The sequence below is a fragment of the Vipera ursinii genome, assembly GCF_947247035.1.
Source record: "Vipera ursinii genome assembly, chromosome: 5".
In the NCBI taxonomy this organism is placed as follows: domain Eukaryota; kingdom Metazoa; phylum Chordata; class Lepidosauria; order Squamata; family Viperidae; genus Vipera; species Vipera ursinii.
The window spans coordinates 6,583,858-6,604,444 of record NC_139518.1 but is presented as its reverse complement, the minus strand read 5'-3'; the positions used below and the strand labels follow the sequence as shown (position 1 = coordinate 6,604,444).

At 47.4% G+C, this 20,587-nt stretch overlaps 1 protein-coding gene across 5 annotated transcripts in view; it reads right to left on the bottom strand.

Moving 5' to 3' along the window:
• The window catches only part of EIF4G1 (eukaryotic translation initiation factor 4 gamma 1), a 134,622-nt gene that overhangs the window by 85,271 nt on the left and 28,764 nt on the right, over window positions 1-20,587 (bottom strand). For 4 of the 5 annotated variants that reach the window (XM_083363862.1, XM_083363866.1, XM_083363864.1 and 1 more), the window contains 2 exons: window positions 8,937-9,110; window positions 6,489-6,588 (listed from right to left, as the gene is read on the bottom strand). In XM_083363862.1, coding sequence (XP_083219988.1) covers window positions 6,489-6,588; window positions 8,937-9,110 — 274 coding nt within the window. The remainder of the gene's footprint in view (window positions 1-6,488; window positions 6,589-8,936; window positions 9,111-20,587) is intronic. The other variant, XM_083363865.1, reaches the window with a different exon arrangement.

The following is a 20,587-nucleotide window of genomic DNA, read 5'->3' as shown; positions in this document are numbered from 1 at the left end:
GAAGTCCCAAAGAGTTAAGGTGCAGCTGGCTGCCTAATCCCGCCTGCCATCTTTTTCATGCATTTTTCTACAGTAAGGGCTGCCCAGCGAGCTTCGTATAATTATCCATCTTTCCCAAAAAACAAAACAAAACACACAAAAAACAACCGAAGCCTGGAAAAACTAGACCAGCGGCAGGACAGGAAGAACCGTTTCACGCTGCCCGATGACCACGGCAATATATAACTCTGCTTTATACCTGGATCTTCAGGAATTTGAAGTTAAAGCACTCTTTGATTTCAGCTCAGAAAGCGGAGATATTAGGGTTTATTATTAAAAGAAGGCACAGGGCACGGAAACTCTCTACAAGACCTTTCCTGGGCATATTAAGAGCCTCGGTGGAGCAGTGGGCTAATGCCTCCTTAAGTAACACCAGCTGCCTGCAATTAGTGCAGGTTCGCGTCCCACCAGGCTCAAGGTTGACTCAGCCTTCCATCCTTCCGAGGTAGGTAAAATGAGGACCCAGATTGTTGGGGGCAATTAAGCTGACTTTGTAATAATGCCGCTTGGGGTGTGTGTGTGAAAGCCCTAATAAGCAGGCATATACATAGAATGAAGGCTACTGCTAAGTTTGTAAGCCGCCCTGAGTCTTCGGAGAAGGGCGGGATATAAATGGAATTAAAATAAAAATAAAAAATAAATCTCCCCTTGTTGTTCAGAAACTTGCCCCCCTGTGCTCTGCAATTCCTCGGCCACAATCTCAGTCCTTGGGGGGGGGGGGAATGAGAGAGGCTGAGCTGCTGCAATGACTGGCTGAGCCTGTTCTGAGCACACGGAGGGTGGCAGCACCCGGGCTCTGCTGAGTCATCTGGCCTAATAAACTTTATGGGTGGGGAGCCGAGTGCGGGTAAAACACACCCATGAACTCCATGATCTCTGGATGCTGCAGCAGCTCAGCCAGCCATTGGGGACATCTCTGCCATGGGGGGGGGGGGGAAATGACCTTTGTCCAACCTTTAAGGCAAAGGTCGGCAAACCCCAGCCCACTCCCGGGATGCGGCCTATTGGCCGCTGCAAGAGATGGGAAAAGCATGGGCGGGCGAAGCTCCCCTGGTGCAAGCAGGGGGCGCTTGCGCACGAAGCCTCCCCTGTGTGAACAGAGGGCCCTCGCACGTGCTGCTCACCTGCCCTCCTCCGCTCATGCGCAAAGCTCCATTCGCACAACTGGAGGGTGCCCGTGTGCCGCTTGCACAAATAGAGCTGCGTGTACGCGGCTGCAATTTACAGGGGGGGGGCAACACACACACACACACGCACGCACACATGCACACACCAGGCCGCCAAGCTGGAAAGCTTGGGAACCACAGCTTTAAGGAACTGGATGGCGAGGAGAAAGACGGCGAAATTTACCTTCTCCTGCCAGCTCAGTCCTAACTGGGATTGCCAGCCCAACCGCCTTGCCCTGCCAATCTTAAACCATCTCGGGATTCCAACGACAACAACAAAACAAACCCTGCCACTCTCTTTTCCAAAACAAAAAAAAAACAAAAAAACCCACTGCTAGAAACCTTGTTATGCCCAGGCCGAGAGGTCGAAGTCAAGGGCCAGACTCAGCCCGCTTGCCTGGCAATGTAGCCGTCCACCAAAGGGCTAAGCATACCTACCTTTCGGTAAGGGGTGCAAGCTGATGTTTTTTTCCCCCCCACCACCACTGTCGGACTAGTCAAGAAACAGAAATGCGGGTGGGGCAGGGGCCTCAGCTCACATTTCTGAGCCTCCAGGAGGCTGCTGGGCCAGCTCCAGGCTAAATATAGGAAGAGCTGTCAGTGAGCATGTGAGCATCATGTGGGGAGAAGAATCCAAACGGCAAACAAGTCAAGTCGGGAAGCAAAGAGGGTTGGAGCAATGATCGGGTCCAGGGCAGATGAGGAACAGCGCCAATTCCAAGAGGAACCATTCTCAATAGGCCAGTTCCTGATCGGTGAATGCATGTGTGTGTTCACTGGCCCTCAAAAAAGCTCCTAAAAGAGATTACAGGTGCAACTGGATCAGGAGTCGTCCACAATCCCACCTTTGGATTCACGGCTACTGTAGCTGGGACAAGCAAGTCGGGGTTAAAGTCTGCCCGGCTTCTGTTCGGTCGGTTAAACATTAAACTAGTCCCACCAGAAAGAAACGGGGGGTTGAGAGAAGATGAGATGAGTTTCCCAGCTTTTCTGAACAAACGAGATCCAAGAAAGATTCTGTCTGCAAAGACATTTGGAAAGGGGGAAATGAAAAAAAAAAGGGCCAGAAATATACAAACTAAATGCTGACCAAAGAACGTACATCGAAGGAAGTGGTGGTGGATTTGCATGGGATCTCTTGCAAAATCTCCCTGCGGCAGATTTGACGATCTACCAAGTCAAACAGTTCTACCAATATTCCAAGTTACTCCAGGCGTTAAAAATGTCCTGAAAAGGTACAATTTTCCAAAGGTGCCAGGCTATGAGTCTCAAGAGACCACTCTTGGGAGCTTTGCAGAAATCTCTCTTGTTTTTAATGTTTGAAACCATCGCTAAAAAGAAACTGCTGGACCGGAAATGCCCTGGAACAAGCTATGAACGGGTGGAAGGTTAAACAGTCGGGACGGGGGGGGGGGGGGAGAAGGAAAGGTTGCCCAATCAATTAAAGGAATCTTTTGAGATTTTACGACAGGCGGGGCACCGAACAAAAATAGCCGAACTGATGGAGCATCTGGACGAACCAAATTAGCTTACTGTAGCTCAACACTTTTCCAGAGTTCTGCCGTTCCGTAAGACGTGTGTATCGGTAGTCTTAACAACCGCTCATTTAGTTCGAAGTTACAACGGCGCTGAGAAAAGTGACTTATGACAGGTTTGCGCATTGATGGCCGCGGCAGCATCCCCTTAAGTCAGGTGATCAAAGTCCGGAGGCTTGGCAAAACTGGTGTGTATTTTGGACTCAATCGTAAGTAGGACGTTAAGTAGAGGACGGGCTACCTTGTGCTACTTGTGTGTCAGAAGCAAGGCTAAGTTGCAAGCCAGCTTTCCATGATGCAGGTAATCTGACGTGCCACTTTTCCAGGATGGGCATTCAGCCCAATGACTCACCCAGTTTGATGAAGCCCACATCTGCCAGCTCAGCAAACACTAAATCTCCTCCCTTTGCGTTCCCTCGTTCCAAACACTTTCCCCTTTCCTTCTAACCTCTTTCCTTCCTGCTTAGTGTAACGTTTTGTTCCTTGATGAAAAGCAGCTTCCTCATTTGTGGAGGGAAAAAAAAATAAGGACAGCATTGCAAAAGGTATGTTTCTTTCTGCTTAGTTATTCCATCCACTATACAAATTTAAATTAATAAAAAATAAAATAAAATCATTCCTTGGAACGATTCTACTGGAGGTCAGAGTACGGGTTGACCTTGACTTACAACTAAAACCAAAATTCCTGTGGTTGTTTTGTTAGCTGGTGGGCGAATAGAAGGATTTCCATTCCTTGCGGAGTATATGCGCGTGCAAATGACCAGCGGGTCTGCAAGGAGTATAAATCCTTCCATTCCCCACCACCTAATCAGAGCCGAAGAAGCTTCTTGGGATAAGAAGCGAAACGTCTTCGAAGAGAAACTAAGGAAGTCCAGTTGCCTCTTGGGGAAAGAGAAAAAAAAGCACCTTTGGGAAAGCAAAAAGTGACTGAAGTGAGATTTGCCTGGTCATTTCACTGGCTCAAGATCATCTCAAATGACAACAACACATTCTTGGCTCTTCCACAGGGAGGAGAGGAGAAGGCACGGATTGGAATAAAGGGGGAAAAAAGAATGGATGGGGGAAACAGTGTATAGAGTGACGCATGGAAAGCTTAAATGAAACACAGGTAGTTCTCGACTTACAACCGCCACAGAGCCCCATATTTATTTATTCATTCATTCATTCATTCATTCATTCATTCATTCATTCATTTAGTTAGTTAGTTAGTTAGTTTTCTATACCGCCCTATTCCCAAAGGACTCAGGGCGGTTTACAGGGCAGCGTATAAAAGACAATATAAAAAGATAATATAAAACTAAAATGAATTAAATTAATTAAAGCCCAACAATTAAAACAATATAAAAAAGCTAAAACCCCTTCAATCCAGGGCTGATGGATCGAAAAGCCAGGTTTTCAGGTCCCGGCGAAATGAACGCAGATTTACGCTGCTAAGAGAGAAATTTTCTAAGTGAGTTTGGCCCCATTTTTTCGGCTTTTCTTGTCACATTTGTAAAGGGGATTCCCTGCAGCTGTTCATTTAGTGACACGGTTGTTGAGTGAATCTGGCTTGCCCCACTGACTTTGCTTGCCAGAAGATTGCCAAAGATGACCCCGGGACGCTGCAACCCGTCCTAAATTCAGTTGCCAAGCATCCGAATGTAAATCATGTGACCGTGGGGATGCTGCAACGGTCGTTAAGTCTGAAAAATGATCATTGGTCCCTTTTTTCAATGCTGTTGTATCTTCCAACATGGTCACTAAATGAATTGTTGTTAAGTCGAGGACTGCCTGTTTAGGCTGTATGAATCAGACACTAAAGAAATCTTACCACCATTTTAACCCCTATTCCAGGGGTAGGCAACCTTGGCTCTTTTATGACTTGCGGACTTCAACTCCCAGAATTGTTAACTAATTTAGTAACACGGCAGGGATTCACTGAACGACTGTGGCAAGAAAGAAAATGGGACAAAACTCGCTTGGCAACCATTCTCACTTAGCAACAGAAATCTGGGGCTCGGCTGTGGTCATAGGTCGAGGACGACGATACAGGACATTTGGCTGGAACGCAAAAGGGAAAAAAGGCCACCCCAGAAAAAGACAACAATTAACCACTACTATAATGCATGAGACGGTATCCAGGAATCAAATTCAATAAAAGGCCATTTTTGGTGTGTGTCTGTGTGTCTGTGTGTGTGTGTGTGTTTAAAATTCCAAACAGAGCGTTAGGTTTGATGAGAAGGCCTTCCTTATCTAGAATTCCTTATCTAGAATTATCTAGAACTCCTTATTCGCAGCTTTTTATTTTCCCTTCAAGGACTCAAACCAATCTTCTCTCCTACCAAGAAATTTTGCTCCCTCTCCACTCCAGGTTTTTCTGGCCATGATCTTCCCAAGTATTATCCTTAATCGTTTCAACCGAGAACAAAATAAATCAATAAATCAGTATCAGAGCAAAGCCACTATATTCGAGGATAAATTGCAAAGCCTAAAACAACAGGAGACAAAAACTTTGAAAAGTGAGAACTAAAGAAGAACCGGATAGAGATGCCATCAACACTTTCGAAGCAGCTAATTCAGGGGTCTTCAAACTCGGCCCTTTTATGACTTGTGGACTTCAACTCCCAGAATTCCTCAGCCAGGCACGTGCCTGGCTGAGGAATTCTGGGAGTTGAAGTCCACAAGTCATAAAAGGGCCGAGTTTGAAGACCCCTGAGCTAATTTAAGTGGTAGACCAAGAATGCACAGCTTGATGTTTCATTAACCTTTCTCAGTTCTGCCTCTGATCCAGATACGTTTCCATACACAGGTAGTTCTCAACTTACAACCATTTGTTTAGTGACTGTGAAGATACAACGGCACTGGTAAAAGTGTCTTGTAACCATTTTTCACACTTACGACTGTTGCAGCATCCCCGTGGGTCACACGATCCAAATTCAGACACTTGGCAACTGATTCATATTTATGACGGTTGCAGTGACCCAGGGTCACGTGATCCCCTTTTGCGACCTTCTGACCAGCCAATTCAATGGGGAAGCCAGGTTCACTTAACAACCTGGGTTACTTAACAGCTCCAGAGGCTCACTTAACAACTGTGGTAAGAAAGGTCGTAAAGCAGGACAAAACTCACATAGAAAACGTCTCACTTGGCAACGTAAATTTGGGGCTCAATTTTGGCCGTACGTCGAGGGCTACCTGTACCGGTACCTGTTGACTTACAACCATTTGTTTAGTGAACGTGTGAAAATGCAACCGCTTTTTGAAGAAAAGTTAACTTATGATCATTTTCACAAGAACGTTGCAGCATCTCCATGGTCACATGATCAATATCCGGCCACTTCGGGACGGACTCATATTTATGCCCGCTGCAGAGCCCCTTGGGGGTCATGTGTGATCCCCTTTTGCGAACGTCTGACGAGCAAAGTCAATGGGGGAGCCAGAGTTACTTAACCACCGTGCTACTAACTGCAACGATTCACGGTGGCAAGAGGTCGTAAAATGGGGCAAAACTTTTGGGTGCTCAATTGTGGTCACTAAGTTGGGGACTACCCTCACTTTCAAGCCCCCAGGGCAGGGGTAGGCAACCTTGGCTCTTTTTATGACTCGTGGACTTCAACTCCCAGAATTCCTGAGCCAGCATGAGTAGCTCAAAAATTCTGGGAGTTGAAGTCCACGAGTCACAAAAGAGCCAAAGTTGCCCAACCCTCCCCTAGGGAAAAGGCGGCCATTTTAGGGCGAAACCCAAGCAGCGTATGCAGGCATCACTTACCGAAAGTGCCAAATTCTGTAGGGCTGGCTCCAGGGTAAAAGCTGGGGGCACCAGGCTGGACAGGATACTGCTGCGTCGGAACAACATACGTGTTGCGACCCTAGAAGAAGAGGGGAAATAAAGCAGGTGAACCCTTCATGATAGCTTAAGAAATGTTTCTCCCAACCTTAAAACTTTTTTTTTTTTAGATTCATGCAGAGCCAATTTGTTTACTTACCCCTTGTCTGGTTCACTCATAGGGGCTGGCACCAAAACGTTCCAATACTGTTTGCCGAGATGGTGTTGCCTTTCTTTCTAAATTCTTTCTTTCCCCCCCCCCCCGCCCCCAACCCACATCTAGTCTGTCTCCCTTTATGGTGACTAGCCTCTGCCCTGCAAGTCTCAGGGACCACCACCCATCACGGATTACATCCTAGTAGTAATCGTAAAGGTAACCATTGGTTTGAGAGTATCCCTTTGCACCACCAATCAACACCTTTAATATGAAGTGAGAGCACATAGAGTCCATACGGACCAAAGGTAATCAATTATTATCTGCAATTGAAGAATCGTTCTGCAATTCCTTTTCTCTGAAAGGGGAAGCTGAGATGGCTCTCATATCTGAGACTCTTGTTATCTCACAAGGCAATAGGAGGTTCTCCTTTGCGTCCCTGCCTGCAGAAGATCTGACCTGCTAGACCAGGGGTAGGCAACCTTGGCTCTTTTATGACTCGTGGACTTCAACTCCCAGAATTCCTGACTCAGCTGACTCACGAGTCATAAAAGAGCCGAGGTTGCCTACCCCTGTGCTAGACACACCTCTTCTGATGCCGATAGGGCGAGGCCCTCATAACTATGGGATAAAGGTAAAGGTTCCCCCGCACACGCGTGCTAATCATTTCCGACTCTAGGGGCCGGTGCTCATCTCCGTTTCAAAGCTGAAGAGCCAGCGCTTGTCCGAGGACGTCTCCGTGGTCATGTGGCCGGCATGACTAGACGCCAAAGGCGCACGGAACGCTGTTACCTTCCCACCGGAGTGGTCCCTATTTTTCTACTTGCATTTTTACGTGCTTTCGAACTGCTAGGTTGGCAGAAGCTGGGACGCGTAACAGGGGCTCACTCTGTTACGCGGCACTCAGGATTCGACAAACTGCCGACCTTCTGATCGACAAGCTGAGCGTCCCAACCCACTGAGCCACCGCGTCTCTAACTATGGGATAACGGGGCCTAAATTAAAGAGTTTGGAAGAGGCGAAGAATAGCAGGAAGGGGAAACGGATGACCTTGCAAGGGAAGAACCCAGGATGGAGCTGATGGAGCACAGCAAGGTTTCGTTATAATCTCACATGGACTAAAGAATATGTATTATCAATGTAGAACAGTCCCAGACCCACACGATATGTTTCGCGTGAAGCTGCAGAAGGCATCATCGCCTGTGGGCTGTTTCCCTTTCTCTTTTATACACTAGGTCTCCATTTTTTTAAAAAAAAAATAGGCTTTCCGTCTATTTTGTGTTGCAAAAACCTCAGAACGCCCTCGTTTTAAAGCTGATCAGGATGTCACTCGTGTTTATTAAGGGACTTGGAACTAAAGGAAGTGGCTCCAGCTGAATCTCCTAGGACAGAACAGGGGCCTTCAAACTTGGCAACTTTCAAGACTTGCCGAGGAATCCTGGGAGTTGAAGTCCACAAGTCGGAAAGGCTGCCAAGTTTGAAGACCCTCGCTTTAGGAGAAAGCTCACGTTCCAGCTTGACCTTCCATAGCAATCAGAAACATTTTCAGGTGTGAACTGTTGAGTTTAGACAGTAGGTTTTGCAAGGCTTCCTTTAGCGGTCACATTCCTGGACACGTTAGGGAAATCAAGCCAAGCTCATTTCCCCAAAAGGGCGCAAAATACACATTTTCATTCCATCCGGCTTGGGACGGGTAAGGAAAGGAAGGTCAGAGGAGCTGTCCTGTGCTACTGACTCACGGTGAGAGCCGTTAAATCCCGTGGAATAAAACCATCGGCCCACCAGCTGGGTTGTACGAGCAGCTGAGTTGAGCAGGAGTTGACTCCCATCAGGTAAACCCAACCTCTGCTGTCACCTCCTCATTCTGCCGTTTCTGCCGACAAGAGGCCAGGCACCACCGCAAGAGCGGGAGGCATTTGCACACATCCACAGGGTGGCAATTTACCGACCAGCGTGTTTTGTTTTAACAAATACAGCCATTCCCCAGACAAAAGACAACAAAGATCGTGGTGTTAAGAGAGGCATCTGGAGCCCCAACGACTGGGATGCTATCTGTCGACAGGCAGGAGGGCAGACCGGATAACTTACCCCTCTCTCCTCCTCATTACACCGACCCTGGGGGGGGAGGGAAGGCGAGCTACGCACACCAGTTACGGGAGACACGAGGTGGCTTGGGAAAGCACGGCAAAGCTCTCCACAATAAAGAAGAAGGCCGCAGCCTCAATCTAACCCCTCACCTGTCCAGGGATGTAGTAGGCACCTTGCGAAGCAGGATAGGAGATCTGTGAAGGGATCATCATGACCTGGGAAGCAGCTGGATAAACATGAGTGGGTGGGCCAGGCCGAGCCGACGTGTTACTCTGCACCCGGGAAGCACTGGTCGGTGGCTGGGCCCTGCTCTGGTAGAAATGCTTCAAGAGAGAAAGGAGAGAGGGACGCGCTTAGTTAGTAAGGCCAGGCCTGAGGAATCCCAGCTGCTTCCCCTACAACTAGCTAGCCCCACCGTAGGTCTCCTGAGGCTGAATGTGTCAGCAATCTGCCCCGGGGTTCCAGATACAGGTAGTCCTCAACTTACGACCGCAATCGACCCCGACGCTTGTTGTCGTTCAGTGAGAAATCTGTTCGGTGAGCTTTGCCCACCCCCCACCCCCACCCCCGTTTTACGGCTTTTCAGTGAATCGCCGCAAGTTGATAAAATTAGCCCCGCGGTTGTTAAGGGAAAATCTGGCTTTTTCCCCTTGACTTTGCTTGTCGGGAGGTCGCAAAAGGGGACCCCGGGGGGGGGGGGGGAGGGATGGGGGACACTGCAAACCGCCATAAACGGGAAGCAGTTGTCAAGCATCCGAATGTCAACCACGTGACCGTGCCGCAAAAGTCGCAAGCGTGAAAAAACCGGTCGTTAAGTCCCCCCCTTTTTTTTTCCTTCAGTACCGTTGTAACTTCAAACGGTCGCTAAAATGAACTGCTGTAAGTCGAGGACTACCTCTATGAGGACAGCCACTGCTTAGAGGGAGCTTTGCTGAATTTCAGGACGGAGCAACTCGCTCCGGAATGAAAGCTTTTGCCCCCTCCCCAAAGCCGAGAAGGATGTAACGAAAGGCTAGGATTGAGGCCGTCGGGGCTAGGCTTGGCCCAAAGAGTCTTCAGAGGGAAAGACGGTGGGACCCCTACCCAAAGGTGGGCTTTGGAGAGCCAAAGGAGACCTGTTTCCACCGTTTCTAAGGAGGGCCCTACGACCAACCTTTGTTGCGGTCGTCGTGAATAAGAGGCAGGGAAAGGCGAAAGGGGGGGGTGGGGAGAAGGGGAGGAAAAATCAGCTCAGGTTAACCTGTGGCTTCTCTCTGCTGACTCTCCGCCCTGGGCTGCCTTAATGTATGTGCCCTCTTCCCAAATGGACCAAAGTTCTGTAAAATAAACTGGATTACAGACCCAGGGTGAAAATGCATACAGGTAGTCCTCAGCTTAACAACCATTCGTTTAGTAACCGGTTGAAGTTACAACGGCAATAGGGTGGGGGGGGTGAAGAGTGACTTCTGACAGTTTTTTCACCCTTACAATTGTTGCAGCGTGTGTGTGTGTGTGTGTGTGTGTGCGTGTGCGTGGTCCCGTTCCCAACCCCTCCCCGGGGTCATTGCTTTGGCAACTGGCCTGTTATTGATGACGGTTGCAGACAGGCAAAGGCAGAGGTGGGGGCAGATTCACTTTACCGCCCCCCGCTTGCTGACTTAACAACTGCAGTGGTTCAACTTAACAACGGGCGGCCGCCAAGGTCGTAAAATGGGGCAAAATTCACGGAGCCATTTTTTCTCGCTGAGCATCGGAAATGCTGGGCTCAACTGTGGGCCTAACCTCAAGGACTACCTGTAAGGCAAATGTTCCTATCCTATAAAAGTGGGATTATTTGCCCCATTTCCCCTCATCACCAAACAGAGGGCCAGAAAACTACAAATTACACTGAATAGAAATCGGCAGTGCTAGGATATTACGGATCCTGAAAACTTCCCCCACGTTTCAAGTCAGCTACCCAAGGAAAAGAACATGCAAACCAATCTCTTTAGCCCTTGAGAGACGGTAGGGGCACGCTGACATTAAATGCCCTGCGACGTGATGTCCTTTTCTTTCGCCTGGTGCCCCTCAAAGCCATCCTTCCACTTTTTCATTTATTTTTTAACGTTGCTTTTCATCATCCCTGCCTCTTTTTTTTTTTAAAAAAAAAATTTAACCGCTGTGTGCTTTTTATTTTATTTTTTTCGTCTCCGCATTTTATTGTACACCGCCCAGAGTTCCTCTGAGAGGGGAGGGGAGTGGTCCCCAAAGGTGACAAATAAAACAAATTTCAAGAATTCCTGTTAGCAGGGGGGTTTATTCTGTGAGTTATAGGCAATCTCTGCAATCTGAGGAACTGGGGGGAAAACTGCGGTAACGCAACGCTTGGGGGTGAGAAGAGAAGAGAAGAGAAGAGAAGAGAAGAGAAGAGAAGAGAAGAGAAGAGAAAGAGAGAAAGAAAGAAAGAAAGAAAGAAAGAAAGAAAGAAAGAAAGAAAGAAAGAAAGAAAGAAAGAAGAGTGAAAGACCAAACCCACCGGTGGGGGGGGGGGAGAGGAAGAGGATGTATACGGAGAAGCAGAATGATCGTGGAAAGGAAAGGTTGTTATGAATCAGAGGAATTCACAGACCCATCCCACTTTTCCAGAGGTTTGTGCAACATGGGACTGGGTTGGGGGGGGGGAAACAAAAAAGGAAAAAAAAAAATAAAACCCCACACCATCTTTTAAGATCTCGTGTTCCCTACGGGCTCAATTAACAGCTGTTTTTTTAACACCGACAGCCAACTACAATTCCAGCACGAAGGGGCCTTAAAGCAGCGTTTCCCAACCTTAGGAACTTGAAGATGCGTGGACTTCAACTCCCAGAATTCCCCAGCCAGCGTAGCTGGCTGGGGAATTCTGGGAGTTGAAGTCCACGCATCTTCAAGTTCCTAAGGTTGGAAAACGCTGCCTTAAAGTACTTCCACGCACACACGTGCGCCCTCCCACTCCCAACCCAAGTAGGATTATAGAAATGGGATTACCTGGAGAGACCTGAATCCGCCCTGTTAGCACCACACAAACACACACACACACACACACACACACACAAACACACACACACACACAGAGAGACACAAACAGAAGGAGAAAAGGGGAAAAAAGAGAAAGAGACAGAAGTTACCTACAGCCAGACATGTTAACAGGCACCTGGGAAGACCCCCAAGAAAGTAACGGCAGCCATGTGAAAAAGCAGCTGGAATAGGGTGGGGGGGGGGCTGGAGGGATAGGGAGAAGAGCAGGTCAATAGGACACGCGGCTCGCCCCAACAAAGGGGAGTAGGTAATTGTAAGGGAACGCAGACAGCAGAGATGGGCTTTGCTTGTGTTCGTATCAATCCCGTTGGAAAGGGGTTCTACTAGCCTTGGTGGAGCAGTGGGCTAATGCCTCCTTAAGTAACACCAGCTGCCTGCAATTAGTGCAGGTTCGAGTCCCACCAGGCTCCAGGTTGACTCAGCCTTCCGTCCTTCCCAGGTAGGTAAAATGAGGACCCAGATTGTTGGGGGCAATTAAGCTGACTTTGTAATAATGCCGCTTGGGGTGTGTGTGTGTGAAAGCCCTAATAAGCAGGCATATACATAGAATGAAGGCTACTGCTAAGCTTGTAAGCCGCCCTGAGTCTTCGGAGAAGGGCGGGATATAAATGGAATTAAAATTTTTTAAAAAAAAAGAAGTTCTGGGAATCACTGAAACTCTGAATCCCTCTAATGGAGACCTCAATGGACAGAGCTGGTGGGCTGCACGCCATCTAATAACAGAATAACAAGAGTTGGAAGGGACCTTGGAGGTCTTCTAGTCCAACCTCCTTGCTCAAATTAAGAGATCCCATACCATTTCAGACACGTGGCTGTCCAAACTCAAGAAACCTCCAGTGTTGGGAGGATCCACAGCTAATAATAATAATAATAATAATAATAATAATAATAATAATAATAATAATAATAATAATAATAATAATAAATAATAATAATAATAATAATAATAATAATAATAATAATAATAATAAAGTTGGAAGGGACCTTGGAGGTCATATAGTCCAACCCCCTGCTCAGGCAGGAAACCTTATACCATTTCAGACAAATGGCTGTCCAGTCTCTTCTTAAAAACTTCCAGTGTTGGAGCATTCACCGCCTCTGGAGGCAGGTTGTTCCGCTGGTTAATTGTTCTAACTGTCAGGAAGTGTCACCTTAGTTCTAGGTTGCTTCTCTCCTTGACTAGTTTCCATCCGTTGCTTCTTGTCCTGCTTTCAGGTGCTTTGGAGAGGTGCTTCTGGAGGCAAACTTGTTCCGCTGATGAATTGTTCTGTCAGGACATTCCTCCTTAATCCTAAGTTGGTTTCTCTCCTTTGGTTGTTTTCCATCTGTTACTTCTCGTCTTGCTCTCAAGTGCTTTGGAGAACAGCTTGACCCCCTCTTCTTTGTGGCAGCCCCTCAAATATTGGAACACTGCTGTCATGTCACCCTTAATCCTTCTTTTTCACTAGACCGGACATCCCCAATTCCTGCAACCCTCCATTTGTTTTAGCCTCCGGTCCCCTAATCATCTTTGTTGCTCTTCTCTGCACTCTTTCCAGAGTCTCAACGTCTTTTTTTTATATTGTAACCACCAAAACTGGGTGTGCAATATTCCAAGTGTTGTTTTTATTAAGAGCTGAGGTGGCGGAGTGGTTAAAATGCAGTATTTATTGCAGGCTAACACCTTGCTCGCTTCCAAGGGTTCGATCCTGATGGGGCTCAAGGTGGACTCAGCCTTCCATCCTTCCGAGGTCGGTAAAATGAGGACCCAGATTGTGGGGGGAGGCAAGTATGTTGACTCTGTAAACCGCTTAAGAGAGGGGCTGTAAAGCACTGCGACACGGTATACAACTCATTGTTATTTAAGGGATTATAAAGCGATACTAAGGTTTCACATGATCTTGATCAGGGCTCTTCAAAGCTGGCCCTTTTTTGACTCGTGGACTTCAACTCCCGAAAATCTGGGAGTTGAAGTCCACGAGTCATAAAAGGGCCAAGTTTGAAGACCTCTTGATATCTTGATGATATCCCTCTGTTAATGCAACTAGGTGCCCTCGGCTGATACGTTGGAAATAATGTCGACTTAGCCAGGAGTTCTGGAATACAGGTCGCCCTCGGCTTACAACAGTTCATTTAGTGACCGATCAAAGTTACAACGGCCCTGAAAAAAAAAGTGATTTATGACCGTTTTTCAGAGTTACGACTCTTGCAGCATCCCCAGGGTCACGCGATCAAAATTCAGATGTTGGCAACTGACTCACATTTATGACAGTTGCAGCGTCCCGGGGTAATGCGGTCACCTTTTGCGACTTTCAGAAAAAGCCAGGTCAATGAGGAAGCCGGATTGACTTAACAACCGTGTGGCTAACTTAACAAGAAGATTACACAACAACTGTGGCAAGAATGGTTGTAAAATGGGGCAAAATTCACTTAACAAAGGTTTCGCTTAACAACAAAAACTTTGGGCTCCGTTGCGGTCGTAAGTGGAAGACTACCTGTGCAGCCATCTTTCCCCACTATTTCTTCCATGGATTGTCCCCAGACACACACGCACAAATCTAGTGTGGAGGGAAAGACACAATAGTTGGGATTGTTGTTGCTTCCATCCATGTGCAAACTCTGGCAGAGAAGCAATCTTCAAAGGCCCAGCATATTGATTGCCTGCAACTTGCAATGTAGGACTCACAAAAACTCACAAGAAACCTCTTTGTCAAGAGACGCAGATGATGCAAGCACCCGTCTTAAGTCTCCGTAGAAAAAGTGTGAGATAAAAACATTTTTAAAGCATGCCAAAAAAAACCCAACACGCAACTGCTGGCCTCAGAAATGAAAGGCTTGCTTAATTAGATCGTGGTGTTTCAAAATAAAATAAACACAAGATGAAGTCTTCAAGCTCTCTCATGAATCAGAGTTTTACCACAGAGTTTAAGACAACCAGGGCTTTTTTTCCTCATAGAACGCTCAGAACAGATTTCCGGCACCTTTTTTGGATGGAACCTTGTAGGGTAGGGCAAGGCGGGTTGTATGACATGTGTGAGTTCCGGCACCTTTTTCTTTTACAAAAAAAAGCACCGAAGACAACTCTCTGTATTCCCTTCCCGAGGACTTCCAATTAAACTTTTTGGTCATCCAAAAAACTGTGTGTTTTAATATAGTAGAGCAGAGGTCTTCAAACCTGGCCCTTTTATGACTTGTGGACTTCAACTCCCAGAATTCCTCAGCCAATGTGCCTGGCTGAGGAATTCTGGGAGTTGAAGTCCACAAGTCATAAAAGGGCCAAGTTTGAAGACCCCTGTAGTAGAGGCTACCTAGAAAAAGGATATTCAGTACAATGGCGTATTGGAGGAGCTCTCTGTAATTATGAATATTGGAATGGACAAAGAGGTTTCCCAAAGAGGTTTTTTCAAGAGGCAACTCGACTTTCTTTTGTTTTTTCTTGAAGACGTTTCGCTTCTCATCCCAAGAAGCTGAAGCAGAACCGAAGAAGCTTCTTGGATGAGAAGTGAAACGTCTTCAAGGAAAAAAAACAAAGAAAATCCAGTTGCCTTTTTAAAAAAGCACCTTTGGGACAACCGCGACGTGAATAACTGAGAATCTCCATAGACAAGGGAATAACTGTTGAGAAACATCAAATCTTCCTCCTCTTCTAACCAAATTTACTACTTATACTTGGCTAGTTTCTACGGATATTTTCATATCCTTAAGAGTGGCAGTAACATGCCCCAAGCATTGGGGAAATAATTTCACGTTCATACAGGTAGTCCTCGACTTACAACCCTTTGTTTAGCAACTGTTCCAAAGTTACAGCAGCGCTGACAAAAGTGACTTTAGGACCATTATTCACACTTACAAGTGTTGCGGCATCCCCAAAGTCAGGTGATGCTTGGCAATTGGTTCATATTTATGATGGTTGAAGAGTCCCGGAGGGTCACGCGATCCCCCTTTTGCGACCTTCTGACAAACAGTGTCCACGGGGAAGCCAGTTTCACTGAACATCCATGTTGCTAGCTTAACAACTGCAGGGATTCACTTAACAACGGCAGCAAGAAAGGTCATAAAATAGGGGAAAACTCTGTTAACAACTGTCTCACTTAGCAGTGGAAATTTTGGGCTCAAATGGGATGGGATGGTAAGTCTTGGACTACCTGTAACATACTAATGGAAAGTACTAGAGGACTGGAGATTAAAACATATAAGGAACGGTTGCTGGAATTCAGTATGTCTAGTTCAGGGGTAGGCAACCTTGGCTCTTTTATGACTCGTGGACTTCAACTCCCAGAATTCCTGAGCCAGCCATGCTGAGGGGAAAGGGAGAGGTTTCCAAGCTGAGCCATGTTGGCTCAGGAATTCTGGGAGTTGAAGTTCACGAGTCATAAAAGAGCCAAGGTTGCCTACCCCTGGTGTAGTTTAATGACCAGAAGGACGGGGGGGGGGGGGAAATGATAGTAGTGCTCCAATATCTCAGGGGCTGCCCCAAAGAAGAGGAAGTCAAGCTATTCTCCAAAGCACCAGAAGGCAGGAGAAGAAGCAACGGATGGAAACTAGTCAAGGAGAGAAGCAACCTAGAACTAAGGAGAAACTTCCTGACAGTTAAAACAATTAAATCAGTGGAACAACCGGCCTCCAGAAGCTGTGAATGCTCCAAGACTGGAAGCTAAGAAGACACTGGACAACCATTTGTCTGAAATGGTACAGGGTTTCCTGATTGAGCAGGGGGTTGGACTAAATGACCTCCAAGGTCCCTTCCAGCTCTGCTGTTGTTATTATTATCACTTCTTCTATGCAAGCTGTCCATCCAAGATGACCTTAAATGATGGGAGGGGGTGGTGGTTGTAGGTATTAACGAAAGAAGTAGCCAAATCAGTGAAACATTCACTTTCCAAACTATTGTGCTGTGCAAAGGAAAAAAAATGCCCTCCCTTTACGTATCTTTATACGGTTTGAGGTGTGTCTTAATGGTCTCAAGATTGTTACGGTATATGCAAAACATTAGAAAGTGATCTTTAACCCAGGGAAAATACCAGCAGCTTAAGGAAGTGAGATGACTTGTTTATTTTGGCTAAGCCTATGGTTTATCGAAGATTGCAGATAGAATATGACAACTTTAAAAAGTTTGCTTATGGTTTCAACTGTCTATTTGTTGTTTTTAGCTGCGAAGTCGCGTCCGACCCATCGCGACCTCGTGGACAACGTTCCTCCAGGCTTTCCTGTCCTCTACCATCTTCTGGAGTCCCAGCAAATTTTCAGGCTGTTAAGTAGAGCTGTGCAATAGGCGAATGTTAAAAAAAAATGCTGTTTTTTTGTTTTTGTTTTTTTACAAATGCAGGTAGTCTACTGATAACAGTTCGTTGAGCGACGGTTCAGTTTCAACAGCACTGAAAGTGACTTAGGGCTGCATTTCTTACTTACGACGCTGCAGCACCCCTCCCCCATGGTCACGTGATCAAAAATTCAAAGGCTTGGAAACTGACTCCTACTTGTGACCGCTGCAGGGTCCTAGGGTCACGTGATCCCCTTTTGCAACCTTCTGAGAAGCAGCGCCAGATCCCCCCTTAACAACCTTTTTACTAACTTAAGAACTACCGCTGATTTGCTGAACAACTGTGGCAAAGAAAGGTCGCAAAACGGAGCAAAACTCTCTTAACAACTGTTCTGCTGAGCAATAGAAATTTTGGGCTCATTTGTGGTCGTCGAGGGCTGCCTGTACCTCTTGCAAGGCCTTAACAAACTTGAGGAGGGGAGAAACTTAAGAAAAAACTAAGACAGGGGTAGGCAACCTTGGCTCTTTTATGACTCGTGGACTTCAACTCCCAGAATTCCTGAGCCAACCATGCTGAGGGGAAAGGGAGAGGTTTCCAAGCTGAGCCCTGCTGGCTGAAGAATTCTGGGAGTTGAAGTCCACGAGTCATAAAAGAGCCGAGGTTGCCTACCCCTGGACTGGGCATAGGCTGCTTTATGACTCGTGGACTTCAACTCCCAGAATTCCTGAGCCAACCATGCTGAGGGGAAAGGGAGAGGTTTCCAAGCTGAGCCAAGCTGGCTCAGGAATTCTGGGAGTTGAAGTCCACGAGTCATAAAAGAGCCGAGGTTGCCTACCTCTGAACTAGGAGGTGGTGTCTTTCCCAGGATATACACCCTTTGAGTATTATACACAAGATAAGAAAGAGCAACTTCCTCTCAAGCCCTTAGAACAGGGGGGTCTTCAAACCTGGCCCTTTCCTGACTTGTGGACTTCAACTCCCAGAATTCCTCAGCCAGGCACGCTGGCTGAGGAATTCTGGGAGTTGAAGTCCACAAGTCACGAAAGGGCCAAGTTTCAAGACCTCTGCCCTTAGAATATCAGCAACGAAATCTCCACAGGCTTTATGCTGCAAAGTGGAAATATCCGAGTCTGAGAGAGAAGAATCAGCCTTTCTACCCCAAAGGAGCTTCTACGCAACAGCCCTCCCGCTGACTTTTGCAAAGCTACGGGATAATGTCTAAATAACAACACAAGAGCACAACCTTAGGAATTAGCCAAGGGAAAGCTCTAAGCCAGGGTCCTGCAACCTTGCTCATTTTTAAACCAGGTGGACTTCAACGCCCAGAATTCTGAGAGTTGAAGTCCACCTGTCTTAAAAAGTGACCCAAGGTTGCAGAACCCTGATCTAAGAAATGATCAGTTGTCAGTGACCACTCTCCTTAACCCTGGATAGTAATGCTCACTGTTGCTGTTCACAGTTCCCCGCTGTGATTAAGCCACGCGTTGGCCGTTAGACGTGGCCTCTCCGTGCCAAGAGGGCAAGGAGACCATTGGAGCTCCAGGGTGAAGAATGCAGGAGAGGGTGGTCCAAGGCATCAGTGCTCAATCAACACTCATAGCGCGAACAAGGCCCGTGTACCGTGGGTCTCGCGCTCTACATTCTGTGTTGTAATTCGGCCCTGCGCCTCACGTTCTCACCGGACAGTGACAGACAGCTGTGGTGGACGTCAGCCTGCCCTCTTGACCCTCCCCAGGCGCCCTTGCAAATTTTGCTGTGGGATTCCGAGCACGGAGAGGCCGCGTCTAATGGCCAGCACGTGCTTGATCCCAGTGGGGGAAACGGCGAACAGCAACAATGAGCATTACTACCCAGGGTTAAAGTTTGGCGATCGCAATGAGCATTGGTAACTGATCATTTCCACCCAAAACTGAGGGGGACAGGAGTGCGACTAAATACAGACAGTCCTCGACTTACGACCACAACTGAGGCCAAAATTTCTGCTGCTAAGCGAGACCTTTGTGGAGTTTTTGCCCCAGTTTACGACTTTTCTTGCCACATTGGTTAAGTCAGGGTGTGTGTGTGTGTGTGTGTGGAGGGGGGTGGTCTTCAAACTTGGCCCTTTTGTGACTTGTGGACTTCAACTCCCAGAATTCCTCAGCCAGCGTGCCTCAGAGCCCTGGATTAAGTGAATCGCTGCAGTCGTTCAATTAACAACACGGCTGTTAAGTAAATCTGGCTTTCCCCGCTGGCCTTGCTTGTCAGAAGGTTGCAACAAGGGATTACATGACCCTGGGACGCTGCGACCGTCGTAAATAGGAACCGCTGATCCAGCACCCAAATGTCAATCACGTGAGCATGGGGGAATGCTGCAACCATCCTTAAGTGTGAAAACGGCTCGGTTTTTGTTTTTCCCCCCCAATGCTGTTAACTTCAAATGGTCACTAAGCGAACTGTTACGTCGAGGACTACCTGTCGTTAGCTCGCCTGCAGAGTTCCCGTCTCTCGGAAGCTGTGTGAAGACTTCAATTCCCGGCATCCTTAAGTCAGCCTGGTCTTTCATCCAACGCGCCTCGAGAGAGGCCAGACTGGGCGAGACTCCGAAGCACAGGCCCGAAGCACCCGCATTTCAAAGCTTGCTAGTGGTTACACTAGATTTAGGCCGGGATCCTCCATTCCACGTGACAGATGCTAAGAGGCTGCAGGTTCCTAAGATCACTCGCTGAGATGGGTGTAGTAATTATATATGAGCCGGACTTCCTCATTCATATCCCAATCTCTCCGCAAGAGACTGGATGGACCAGCAAGACAGACACCCGAAGCTTTGATCTGACTCAGAAGCTTCACGCCGAGGATCAAGGCTTCTTCCTTGAGGGTCAGACTGCACCCAGGAGGGAAGGCCAGCTCCAGAAGTGGCAGTTTTGTTCAGACAAAACGCATCACCCAATTCAGGCCGTGAAGATATAATCCTATTCGTTCACCAGGGTGCTGAAGTTTGGAAACAGTACGGGTGGGTTGAACGCCTAGATCAGCAGGTTAGGTAGGGACCCTCGGCTCTTTTATGACTTGCGGACCTCCAACTCCCAGCATTCCCCGAGTCGGCATGGCTGGTTCAGGAATTCTGGGTATCAAAGTCCACAAGTCATAAAAGAGCCGAGGTTGCCTATGCCCTGGACTAGATACATCAGTGGGAAGGAGCACAAACTCCACCAAGATTCGTAGCTGGCGTGTTTTTTTTTTTTAAAGAATGCCAAAGTAGGCAGTTTTTAAATAAATTGAGGGTTTTAACAAACAAACAACTACTGGCCAGATTGAGGAGAACATGTCGCTGCATCACAGGGGAACCGCTGCTGAGATCTTGCCTAAGTTAACTCCAGCTCAATTCCCAAGTCCCAGCCTAAGGCGACAGGATGAAACCTCCTGCCATTCCTTCGGCCTTCATGCCCAACCAAGCAAGCTCTCTGACAGCCGGATGTGATGGAGGAGCAGGAGCAGACACACACACACACACACACACACACACCTATAGCCAACGGGGATGTAGGGGT